The sequence below is a fragment of the Mirounga angustirostris genome, unplaced genomic scaffold (genome assembly GCF_029215605.1).
Source record: "Mirounga angustirostris isolate CCGP_5_RB_7025 unplaced genomic scaffold, mMirAng1.0.hap1 SCAF_15, whole genome shotgun sequence".
Classification (NCBI taxonomy): Eukaryota; Metazoa; Chordata; class Mammalia; order Carnivora; family Phocidae; genus Mirounga; species Mirounga angustirostris.
The window spans coordinates 17,886,895-17,900,363 of NW_026991723.1; the positions used below are offsets into that span (position 1 = coordinate 17,886,895).

Genomic DNA, 13,469 nt, shown 5'->3' on the forward strand with positions numbered 1-13,469 from the left:
TTTTTAATATTCTCTCTGTATCTTTAATCTTTGCCATTTTGTTAATCTGTCTTAGTGTGAATCTCATTGATTTCATCTTGTTTTGAAATCTCTCTGCTTCTTAAACCTGTATATCTGTTTCCTTCCCAAGGCTAGGGAAGTTTTCAGCTATTATTTCTTCAAATGAGTTTGCTGCCCCTTTCTCTCTCTCTCTTTTCCCTCTAGGACCCCTATAATATGAGTGATTGTTCACTTTATGTTATCCTAGAGATCCCTTAGCCTATCCTCACTCTAAATTTTTTGCTTTCTTTTTGCTCTTCAGCTCAGATGCTTTCCATTACCCTGTCTTCCAGATCACTGATCCATTTTTCTGTATCCTCTAATCTACTGTTGATTCCTTTAGTGTATTTTTAATTTCAGTTAGTGTTCTTCAACTATGATTGGTTTTTCTATACATTTTCTGTCTCTCTGTTGAAGTTCTGAGCCCTTCCACTATTCTCTTTAGTCCATTGATCATCTTTATGACCATTATTTTGAACTGTTTATCAGGCATATTGCTTATTTACATTTCACTTCATTATTCTTCTGAGGTTTGTCTGTTCTTTCATTCTTTTCATGTGTCTACTCATTTTGCTTGGCTTTCTGCGTTTGTTTCTAAGAATTAGAACAGCTACTTATCCTAAACTAGAAGGACTGATCTTGTGTATGGTCATCCACCGTGTATGTTCCTGGTGACTTTGGCTGGCTGGGGGTCCCAGGTCACTCCATGCTGGGACCACCCTGGTGGGCTAGCCTGAGCTGTGTCATGGTGGTCCTGAGGCAGTCTGTGTAGAGGGCACCATAGTCTGACAGCTGAAGCTGAAGTGGGTGCAAGCCAGGGGATCATAGCACTCTCTATGCAGAGGGTATCCTGGCCAGATAGCTAATACTGAAATGGACATAGGCTGGGGCAGTCCTAGTTCTCTCCACATTGAGGGTGCCCTGACAGAGCAGCTGAAACCAAAGTACGTGTAAGCCGGGGGGTCACAGCACTCTTTGAGCAGAGAAGCTGAAGTGGCTACAAGGCAGGGGGTGCCAGGGCTCTTTGTGCTGAGGGCACCTTGGGCAGATGGTTAAAGCTGAAGTAGATGCAAGCTCCATCTGGAGTTAAGAAGGCTCAGGCCAGGAGATCCTGGGGCGCTCTGCATCAGGGAGGTCCTGGCAAGTTGTGAGCCAACTCGTGGGCCTAGAGTGCTCCTGGGTACTTTGCACATGTGTCACCTTGGTGAGATGGCTAGAGCTGTAGTGAGCACTGACCCAGATGTCCCAGTGTGCACCATGCTGGGACTGCCTTGGTGAGACAGTTGGGGCCTATGTGGGCTAGGGGACTGGAGCTCATGGAGGTAGTAACTGATGAGGGCACTCAGACCATGCTCCTGTCTACACTATCAAGGTGGAAGAGGAATGCAAACCATAGCACTCACCAGCTCCTCTGAGCCAGAGAGCGTTCCAGCAGCTTCCCACCATTTGGCTGAGTTCCAGCTGGATCCTTTATATTCCAGTTCCTCTTTTAAACGTTTAAAAGTGTGGGCTAAGGGCCCAGAGCTCACTGAGGCAGCAGGACAGCGTTGGCTCCAGACCCTGCTCCTGCCTGTGCTATCAAGGTGGAGGGGGAATGCAAACTGTGGCACTCACCAGCCCCTCCAACCTAGAGATATTTCCAGCAGCTACCCCTGCCATTTGGTGGAGTTCTAGGGCTGGATCTTTTGTGTTCTAGTTGCCTTTTAAATTGCAGCAGTGTTGGGGGAGGGGAAAGTCCCTTCATGACTATGTCTCCATCTTTCTTGCCATTCTCTACATGGTCTATCTTTTCTTGTGCAGAGCCTGTTCAGTCAGCACTTGGTTCTACTTCAGGAGGAATTGCTCTATAAGTAGGTATAGATTGGGTGTGTCTGTGGAGGAAGTGAATTCAGGGTCTTCCTACATCACCATCTTGAATCAGAAGTCCATAGTAAGGATTTTTTGAAGGATTTTTGTTTTTTTTATTGTTGTCTTTGTTTTGTTACACATTAGACCTATCTTGTGTTTTAATTCTTGGGCAGATTGCATTTATGTACCAACATGTACAATAGATTTTTCTCATTCTGTATTTACACAGTGATTTCTTAACAGAAAGTTGCATCATCAACTGCAAAATCTTCTAAGTAATTTAGCAAAAGGAAAACATTATGATAAGGGAAACATGATGGCCCAAATATGGCAGTATTTGATGTGAATTGTGGCAGATTCTAAGGAAATTAGATTACATAATAAGTAAAACATAACAGGATGAATTGCCCAACAAGTACATCCCCAGTGGGCTTATGAGACACTTCAGAAATGACACGAATGGAAATAGTCAATTATGAGTCAGCATTCTTCCAAATATTGTACAAGGGTAAATTTTAGATCCAGACTGATCTTAAGTTAAATGAGCCAGGTTTTAGGGTGAGTGATGGATTGGATTTCCTCTAGTGTCCTTGCATTATATGCTCCACTTGAATACCTGAGAGCTGCCACAAGAAAAATGTGTTCTCTTTTGCATTGCTATGTAAAGGCAACCAGGTCATGAATTTCAGGTAGGCATTCATTTCTTGCCACTACTTACTGTAGAACACTTGGAATTCTGAGACTGAATAGCACCCTAATTGTGGAAAGCATAGTCGTTAATGAGTTAAGCCCAAAGAAAAGCTGGCAGAGGGCAAACCACATATAAACCAATGTGCTGGCCCATGCAGATGTCGGATAACAATGAGTATGGCACAGGATATGTTCATTTTTAAACTTCAAGTTTCTAAACTCCTGGAAGTAAACAGGAGGACAATTTCATATAATAGTTTAAGAACACAGCATTTGGGGCAGCTGGGTGGCTCAGTCGCTTAAGCATCTGGCTCTTGATTTCAGCTCAGGTCATGATCTCAGGGTCGTGAGATCAAGTCCCACTTTGGGCTCCACACTGAGCGTGGAGCCTGCTCAAGATTCTCTCTCTCTCGTCTACGGCCATCCCACCCTGAACGCGCCCAATCTCGTCTAATCTCGGAAGCTAAGCAGGGTCGGGCCTGGTTAGCACTTGGATGGGAGATTCTCTCTCTCTCCCTCTCCCCACCCACCCCTGCTCATGCACTTGCTCTCTCTGACAATAACAACAACAACAACAACAACAACAAGAACAGCATTTGGATTCTGAATGGATTTTCTATTTTTTTAATTAAGATATATTTGATATGTAACATTATACTGGTTTCAGGCATACAACCTAATAATTTGATATTAGTACATATTGCAAAATGATCATAGTAAGTCTAACTTGCATCAACTCACATAGTTAAAAATGTTTTCTTGTCATGAGAAATTTTAAGATCTACTTTTTTGGCAACTTTTAAATATATAATATACTATTTTATTAACTATAGTCACCAGGCTTTACATTACATACCTAGCAATTATTTATTTTATAACTGGAAATCTGTACTCTCTGACCCTTTTTACCCATCTCTCCCACTGCTTAACTCCCCACCTCTGGCAGCCACCAATTTGTTCTCTGTATTTATGAGCTCAGGGTTTTTTTTTTTTTACTTCATCATTTTTTTTAAAATTCATCATACAAGTGAGATCATATAGTTTTTGTCTTTGACTTTTCAATTCACAAAAGGCTCTCAAGATCCATCCATATTTTCACAAATGGCAATATTTCCTTCCTTTCTATGGCTGAATATTATTCTACTGTATTATTACCACTGGTAAAAAATACCACATTTTTTTTTTAAGATTTTATTTATTTATTTGAGAGAGAGAGTGAGAGAGAGAAAGAGCACAAGAGGGGGGAGCGGGAGAGGGAGAAGCAGACTCCCTGCCGAGCAGGGAGCCCGATGCGGGACTCGATCCCGGGACTCCAGGATCATGACCTGAGCCGAAGGCAGTCGCTTAACCAACTGAGCCACCCAGGCGCCCCCAAAATACCACATTTTTATTATTTATCCATCAATGGACACATAGGTTGTTTCCATATCTTGGCTATTGTGAATAATGCTGCATTGAACATGGGAATACATATACTTTTACAAGTCAATGCTTTCATTTTCTTCAGATAAATACCCAGAAGTGGAATAGCTGAATCACATGGTGGTTCTATTGTTAATGTTTTGAAAAACCTCCATAGCAGTTTCCATCACAGCTGCACTGATTCACATTCCCACTGCGAGTGCACAAGGGTTTCCTTTGCTCCACATCTCCACTAACACTTGCTATTTCTTGTCTTTTTGGTAATAGCTGTTCTAATAGGTGTAAGGTGAGATTGCGGTTTGATTTGCATTTCCCTAATTGGTGATGTTGACCACCTTTTCACATACCTCTTGGCCACATATATGTCATTTTTGGAAAAATGTCTATTCATATTCCCTACCCATGTTTTAATCAGATTATTTTTCTGATATTGAGTTGTAGGAGTTCTTTATATGTTTTGGATATTAACCTCTTATGAGATATATGATTTGCACATATTCTCTCCCATTCAGTAGGTTGGTTGCTTTTCCATCTTGTTGATGGTTTCCATCGCTGTACGGAGCTTTTTAGTTTGATATGCTCTGACTTATTTTCCTTTTGTTGCCTTTGCATTTGGTCAAATCTGAAAAAATTATCACCAAGACCGATGGCAAAGAGCTTACCACCTATGTTTTCTTCTAGGAGTTTTATGGTTTCAGGTCTTATGTTCAAATCATTAATCCATTTAGAGTTTCTTTCTTTCTTTTTTTTTTTTAAAGATTTTATTTGAGAGAAAGAGAGAGTGAGCATGAGTGGGAGGGAGGAGCAGAGGGAGAGAGACAAACAGACTCCATGCTGAGCAGGGCCCTGGGATCATGACCTGAGCCAAAAGCAGATGCTTAACTGACTGAGCCATCCAGGTGCCTCCATTTTGAGTTAGTTTTTGTGTCTGATGTAAGAGTGGTTCAGTTTCATTATTTTGCACGTGGCTGTCCGGTTTTCCCAACATCATTTATTAAAATCCTTTCCCCATTGTGTATTCTTAATTGACCATATATGCATGAGTTTATATCTGTGTGCTATTCTGTTCTATTGATCTTTGTGTCTGTTTTATGGCAAAGCCATAGTGTTTTGATTACCATAGCTTTATATTTGAAAATCAGAAAGCATGATGCCTCCAGCTTCATTTTTCTTTCTCAAGAGTGATTTGGCCTTTTGTGGTTTCATAAAAATTTTAGGATTGTTTGTACTATTTATACAAAAAATGACATTGGAATTTTGATAGGGATTACATTGAATCTATAGGTGGCTTTGGGTAGCATGGACATTTTAACAATATTCTTCTCATCCATGAGCACAGAATATCTTTCCATTTATTTGTGTTTTCAGTTTTTTCATCATGTGTGTTATAATTTTCAGTGTACAGGTCTTTTACCCCCTTGGTTAAATTCCTAAGCATTTTATTCTTTTTGATGCAATTATAAATAAGATTTCCTTTCTCTTTTTGATAGTTCATTATTAGTGTATAGACATGCAAAAGATTTTGTATCCTACAGCCTTTGTGAATTTGTTGATTAGTTCTAACAGTTTTTGGTGGCACCTCTGTGGTTTTTCATACACAGTACCATGTCATGTGCAAATAGTGACATACTTCTTCCTAATTTGAATGCCCTTTCTTTTTCTTGTCTAATTATTCTGGCTAGGACTTCTAATACTATGTTGACTAAAAGTGGTGAGTGTCCAGGCGCCCGGCTAGCTCAGTCGGTAGAGCATGAGACTCTTAAAAGTGGTGAGTGTCTTGTTCCTGATCTTTATGATGCTTATTATTCCCCCATACACACTTCGATAAAAGCTTTTATCATAGATGTTGAAGTAGGTTAATACTTTTTCTGTATGTGTTGAGGTGATCATATGTTTTTTATCCTTAATTTTCTTAATGTTGTGAATCACACTGATTGGTTTGTGAATGTTGAAACATTCTTGCATCCCTGGAATAAATCTCACTTGATGATATATGATCCCTTTAATATTGTTGAATTCAGTTTGCTAATTTTTTTGTTGAGGACTTTTGCATCTGTGTTCATCAGGGATTTTCTTGTGGCATCCTTATCTGGTTTTGGGATCAGGGTAATGCTAGCTAGCCTCATAAAATGAGTTTGGAAATGTTTCTTCTATATTTTGGAAGAGTTTAAGAAGGACTGGTATTCCTTTAAATATTTGGTAGAATTGACCAGAGAAGATATAGTTCTGGTCATTTCTTTGTCGAGGGTTTTCTTTTTTTTATTACTGATTCCATCTCTTTACTAGTAATTGTTCTTTTCAGATTTTCTGTTTCTTAATGATTCAGTCTTAGTGGGTTGTATAGGTCTAAAAATTTATCCATTTTCTTCCAGGTTGTTCATTTTGTTGGTGTGTAATTGATGATAGTCTTTTATAATACTTTATATTTTCATAGTTGTTTTTTTTTAAGATTTTATTTATTTGACAGAGGGACACAGTGAGAGAGGGAACACAAGCAGGGAGAGTAGGAGAGGGAGACACAGACTTCCCGCTGAGCAGGGAGCCCGATGCGGGGCTTGATCCCAGGACCCTGGGATCATGAACTGAGCCGAAGGCAGACGCTTAACAACTGAGCCACCCAGGCGCCCCTATTTTCATGGTTTTTATTCTTATTTTAGTTATAACCTCTTTTTTTTTTTTTTTTGAGAGAGAGAGTGTGTATGAGCTGGGGGTGGGACAGAGGGAGAGAATCTTAAGCTCCATGCTCAGCATGAAGCCCAAAGTGGGGCTCGATCTCACCACCCTGAGATCATGACCTGAGCTGAAATCAAGAGCCAGATGCTTAAGCGACTGAGCCACCCAGCTGCCCCCTTCTTCTTTCATTTCTGATTTTGATTCTCTCTCCTAGGTGAGCTTAAGTATAGATCTGTCAATTTTGTTACAGTCCTGTGTTACCAGGAAACATAAGCCCTGCCAGCCACCAGTGCCAACAACCAAGAGGTGTGCCCTGAGAGGCAGCCATAAAAATTGGGGTCCCAGATAAGAGAACAGGTTCCTTCTGGGAGATACTAGTGAGTTGGAGCAAGACTGAGGGAGAGAGCAAAGATGGTGCCCACTGGAGAGTATTTCAGTAGGCCCCTAGCTGTATGTTACGGTAAGCAAATAAGCCTCTTTCACAGAAAGTCCATGCTTTTCAATTGGCTGCCTCTGCCCTGAGCCTCGGAGTGGGTGGGTCCACACATGCAAGCTCTTTAGTTCACTATAGCCTTGTGGGTCTCAGGCCCTATTCGTTTTCAAAGCTAGATGTTTCGGGGACTCATCTCAGGCGCAGGTCTTAAAAATTGTGGTGCCCAATATGGGGTTCAAACCTTTTGCTTCTTGGGGAGAAACTTTGGGGTCGTGAGTCCTGATTGTGGGTCACAGTGCCAGGGGTGGGGTTTATTGCAATATTGTGTCTCGGCCTCTTTTACCTGCTTTCCTGTGGGTTTTTTGTTTGCCTATTGCGTAGGAGCCACTCAGCCTATTGTTTTGTTTTCTTGTTCAGAGGAACTTGTCCCCTATGTACCTGTAGGAAGAGGTGGGTTCAGGATCTTCCTACACCGTCATCTTAAACTGGAACCCCCAGATGGGTTTTAATAGCAGTCTGTACTCTTAGTGCCTTTGAGAAAATTATTACCCTCTATGCCTTTTTCCTCATCTATATTTTGGGAATTCAAGTGCCTATCTCCCAATTGTTGTGAACATTGAATGGATTCAAACTTAATAGATCAGCTGACACCTCAAGTTCACCACTCTCAGGGCTGTGACAGAACCCTGGCCCCAACCATGCCTGGATTCTCTGAATTCGGCTAAGTGGAGGAGGGACCTTCAGGAAGGTTCTGCTTCCTGCCAGCATACTTCCATGTTTTTAATGGTTTTGTCTTAATCACTTCTGCTTATGGTTGATTCTTTATGTGAATCTTATTAAGCTTAGGGACCTGTAAGAAGTTTTTCTTAGCTTTATTAACACAAAAAGAAATAAGGACTAAAGCAAAATGTTCTTTGAGAACCTTCTCTGCAAAGGAGTTAAAACACGTGGCTCCTGTCTCACTCAAGGCACTCTTGACCAGACAAAGCTTTATTGCAGCACTGTCCACTCGAACATTCTGCCGTGGTAGAAACACTCTATATTTGTGGTATCCATTGTAGTGACCACTGGCCACATATGGCTATTGAGCACTTGAAATGTGGTATGACTGAGGAACTAAATTTTAAATAGCCAAATATCTAGGGACTATCACTGGACAGCTCAGGTCTATAGCATAGTATAAATAGTGATGTATTCTTAAGACTAAATGACTAATTCAGTTAGGTGGAACAAAGTAGTTGTTTTGTCTTACTGATAAACAAGTCAGATAACACCAAATTTTTTAAAAAAATTCAAATACGGTATTTATATGTAGAAAAGCAAAGGCCTCTGTAAAATTCTGGGGTTCTCTTTTAAAAGATCCATAATTTGAAATTCAGCCCTTGGTCCAGCTATCTGAGAGGTGTTCATTTCTCAGTCTTCTTATAAAAGCTGATTAAGGCTTATCCTATAGTTGGTGCTCAGTAAATATGTGATATGTCAATTATTAGTTAATTCTTCAACTGGTGGAAAATGTACGTTTCTAGCTAGGCACCTCATGCTGATTCATATGAATATGCTTGCCACAATTCTTCTGTTGCTTTTTCTTAATGAGAAGGAATTAAATTGTAAAGCTCAAAAGTGAATGTGTAGTCATGCTATCATTTCATTATTTTTCAAGGGAAATTGAAAGAATGGTCTTTGGTCCTCTATGGCACCTCCGTGCAGCCGTACTCACCAACCAATGAGTTTCCTAAAGTAGAACGTGTCCGCTATAGCCGAGTAGAAGACCCCACCGATGACTATGGTACCGAGGATTATGCAGGTAAGATGGTTTCCAACAGGGACACAGGCTAAGGAGAGAACGTTCGTGCATCACCCCACCATGCAGAGATCAACTTCTACCAATATTCTGATATAGTTTCTTCCATCTTTTCTATCCCCCCAAATATTTGCATGTGTATATTCAGATAGCCCTGTTTTCTTCAAAGCCAAAAGCACACTATATAGAGTTTCCATATCCTTTTTCTTTCTCTTGTGGTTATTAAGAGCATATTTCCCTGTTGTCACATATCCTCACAACGATATTTAAAAGACAGCATGACAGTCCATCCTATGATTGTACTACATTTAATACATAATCTGGGATGTGTAGTTTGCTTGGAATTTTACACTATTTTAAATAAGGTTTGGATGAACATCATCATTTTATCAGTCTTTGTTTATATCTTTAATTATTTCCCTAAAATGGAGTTCTGAGAATTACTGCAGCAAAGGGATCATCAGTTTGAGAGCTTGGACACACTTTGTCACATTCCTTTCCAGACAAGATGTACCAGTCTATGCTGTGACCAGCTGTGCGTTTTTTGTACTCATTCCTGCCAAAATTGAATGGAAAGAAAAAAGTTAAAGAACAGAACATTTTAAAATTTTTATAGCTTTATTAGTAAATCATTTTTTCCTCTGTAGTTCTAGGAATTAAACATAATTGTATTTTACCCATTTTTCTATTCAAATTGACACCAATTTTCTTATAAGAGCTCTTTGTATGTTATTGTCTCTCACATTTTTCCATACAGTAGTTCCCCCCTTATCTGTGGTTTCCTAGTAGTAATACTACTACTACTAAGTAGTATCCCGTTATTAACGGTCAGGAAGCAGATGACCTTCCATCTGCTAGATCATCAGGTCAGTAGTAGCTTAATGCTACGTTACCATGCCCACGTCATTCCCCTGACTTCATCTCGTCCTGTAGGCATTCTAGCATCTCACACTGTCACAAGAAGACAGATAAATACCATAAGATTTGAGAGACCACATTCCCATATATTCACATCTTTTTATCATAGTATATTGATATAATTGTTCTATGTTATTAGTTTCTCACTGTGCCTCATTTAAAAATTAAATGTTATCACAGGTATGTATGTATAGGAAAAAGACATAGTATCTATAGGGTTTGGTACTGTCCATGGTTTCAAGCATCCACTGCGGGGCTTGGAAAGTATCCCCCGCAGATAAGTGGGAGGAAGAACTACTGTATTTGCTGAAACCATTTCCTCAGTTATTGCTTGCTTCCAAAATGTAGTTTTTGTTTTGTGTTTTGTTGTTTTGATGGAAAAAGAAAATTGGAGGGCAGGGTTTATAGTTTCAGATCTCGCTTGTGTGTGTGTGTGTTTTTAAGAAGTTTAGTCTTCAAAATCAACTAAATATCCACATGCCTTTTTTTCTAATCTCTGCTTTTTACATTTGGCCATTCATCTGGAACTTATTTTGGCTTATTATATATAGTAGGAGATAAAATAAATAGACTAACATTATTGGCTGGGTCATTTTCTCTTTTACTAGTTTAGGATCTTCCCTTCATTTTTAAATATTTATTGGAGAGGGAGATGCCAGGCTCGATTCCAGGACCCTGAGAAGATGCTTAACCAACTGAGTCACCCAGGTGCCCCAGGATCTTTCCTTTATAACAATAGAATAAATTTTTACACCAGGGTCTCTTCTGGTACCCCCTTTGCTCATTTTTTAATAATTCTTAATCCGGTAACACCCACACTATATTTTACTCTCTGTTAAAGATCCCATTGGAATTTAATGTGAATTTACATGCCAATCTCATGGGAAGAATTGTTTAGGTAAGAATTGCTGTTATAAAATGCGTGCAGTCTTTCCATCCAAAACATAGACTATGTCCCATTTTACTGAAATCTTTTAATTTTAGGTTGTAGTCTTCTTCTTAGTGTTATTCCTATGTGTTTTGGGGTCTTGTTGCTATATAATGGAAAAGATGTCATATTTTCTAACTAGTATCTGCTGGTATCTAGGAAATCTATTGGCTGTTGCATATTTATCTTTTATCAGGCCATTCTGCTCAACTTTCTTTTCTGGGGTAGTTTAGGTCTTATAGCCATATCAAAGTATATTTCTGATTTTTTTTTTTTTTAAGATTTTATGTATTTGAGAGAGGGAGAACAGGGAGCCCCACATGGGGCTTGGTCCCAGGACCCATGAGATCATGACCTCAGCCAAAGGCCAACACTTAACTGACTGAGCCACCCAAACACCCCTCTGATTTTAATTTTATTATGTTAGTCACCATACAGTACATCATTAGTTTTTTTTGTTTGTTTGTTTGTTTTTTGAGAGAGAGAATGAGAGACAGAGAGCATGAGAGGGAGGAGCGTCAGAGGGAGAAGCAGACTCCCTGCCGAGCAGAGAGCCCGATGCGGGACTCGATCCCGGGACTCCAGGATCATGACCTGAGCCGAAGGCAGTCGCTTAACCAACTGAGCCACCCAGGCGCCCCATGTCATTAGTTTTTGATGTAGTGATCCACAATTCTTTGTTTTTGTATAACACCCAGTGCTCCATGTAGTACATGTCTTGTTGCATTGACTACCACTTAATGAGCTAAAAGTACTTCATTAGTCACCTTAGCAGAATACATCCTAAGCTGGAATAATTCAAACCAGTTGAGCTAACTGGAGCTCGATTGTATTAGATTTTGTTTTGAGCTTGTAACATTACTATTCACAGTATAACAAGCAAACCGTTTCATCTTCTCTGATAGGAGAAAGGATATCCAAAAACATAAACTGAGCTTAATAACCTGTTGCCATATGCCTTCTGGTAGGTTTCTAATTCACATTCTGGTAATCTTAAAATTCTGAACAAACGGTTCTCTATCTCTCTGGTTTTTCTCGTTAACATCTCCAAAATGTCCACATTGGCACTTGAGAGAGAACAAAGACAATTATTTCATTATTACCCTGCAACCTAAAATGCTAAACTGCATCTGGGACAGGTTAAGATACAGCACAGCATGTGAACTGGCCATACGGAGCCCTTGGGCACATATAAAGCATAATTTTGTGGGTGGGATAATTGCAGAAATCATCTGGTGAAAATTTAGGGCCACCCATGATTCCTTTTCTTCAGAGCTGTGATTTTCACCTTCATGAAGAAGTCAGCCTGGCTAAAGGCACAGATGGTATTATCATAAACAGATCCCTAGTACTGTTTCATCAAATTCCAGGGGCTGTAGGACCCACAGCTGGCTGAGCTCCAGCCCTTACGTACAGAGACACCCTCTCCTTCTCTGTCGTAGCAGAGAGCTGAAAGGTCCCAAGTTATACTCGCTGTGCAATTTAGAGATCAGTTTTAAGGCTTGGGGGAACAAAGAGATAAACAGTGCTGTCAGATGACTCTTGTGATTAATCAGAAATAGATCTCAAGTCTGCATTCATTTTGAAAGGTCATCACTAGTACCTGATTTACTACTTCGATGTAGGAGAGCTGGAGTAAGAAGGGGGACCCATGTTGATCCCAGGGCTCCTGGGCTGTATTATCTGGACAAGCCACTCTAATTCTTGGAAAGTATGTTTTCTCACCAGGTAAATGAGGGTGTTTGAACACTAGATTTTTCTCTAAGTCATTCCTCCCAGGTTCTACCATTTTATATTCCGACTCAGTACCTGTAGAACAGAATCCTATAATGACTAAAGGAGATCAAGGTTCAACAGTACAATCAGTATGGTTCAGACATTTCTGACATAACATTTAATGTTTGTACATTCTGTGCATGTTTATTACTACTTAAAATCATGTGTATTTTCAACAGGAAAGGGCTTGAAGATTACAAGACCAAATGTCCTAACGTATGGAGAACAAGGAAAAAAGGAGTTAGTTCAAGCAAGTAAAAGGTCTAGCCCATGTCATTAGAAAGCTTTTTATCAGTTATAAAAATCTCCCATCTTTCTGGCATTTTTTCTTCCTGTCTGTGCATTCTTACTCTAGACCAAAGAATAGGTCATGAGAGATTAGCAACTTTCATCCTAGGTGTGGAATTCTTTAAGCTTGCTTGCATTTTTAAAAATTTATGTCTCATTGAGTTGCCCACTGGCCTGTGGGTAGGACACAATTTTAAAATCTATTATCTGTAGCGATCCACAGATAATAGATTTTAAAATTGTGTCCTACCACGTGGATCAGTACATCAAAAAACTAATGATGTATTGTATGGTGACTAACAAATTTAATTTCATTTAAAAAAAAATCTATTATCTATGCCTTAGGTACCTGCTTTGTAATCCAAGACCAGATACTGATAAGCTTGCCCCAGATGCCATAATGATGTTTCTTGCTGGGTACAGCATCTCAGAGGTATTCCGTGGTTTTAATGACCGTCGGCAAGCCAGCCAATCTGGTCCAGGCGTGGAATAATCAACTTTTTTCTTTTTTCTGTCAACAGCTTAACTTGTCATTTTTCTGTAAATCCGACATTTTTATCATTACGCATATTTAATTGCCGTCAGTTCTCTTCCAGTTGCCATAGTGGCATCCTTTGAATTCGGAGATATGTGTTATCTCCCACAAGGCAGCC

At 39.7% G+C, this 13,469-nt stretch overlaps 1 protein-coding gene and 1 long non-coding RNA gene across 5 annotated transcripts in view; one reads left to right on the top strand and one right to left on the bottom strand.

The window, feature by feature from the left end:
• The window catches only part of PCSK5 (proprotein convertase subtilisin/kexin type 5), a 466,280-nt gene that overhangs the window by 273,157 nt on the left and 179,654 nt on the right, over positions 1-13,469 (top strand). For all 4 annotated transcript variants that reach the window (XM_045882270.2, XM_045882271.2, XM_045882268.2 and 1 more), the window contains exon 14: positions 8,766-8,909. In XM_045882270.2, the coding sequence (XP_045738226.1) occupies positions 8,766-8,909 (144 nt within the window). The remainder of the gene's footprint in view (positions 1-8,765; positions 8,910-13,469) is intronic.
• On the bottom strand, positions 8,823-13,466 carry LOC135362707 (uncharacterized). The gene is made up of 3 exons (XR_010407700.1): positions 13,166-13,466; positions 9,390-9,462; positions 8,823-8,937 (listed from the first exon to the last, which is right to left on the bottom strand). It is a non-coding gene; the product is annotated as an uncharacterized LOC135362707 (long non-coding RNA).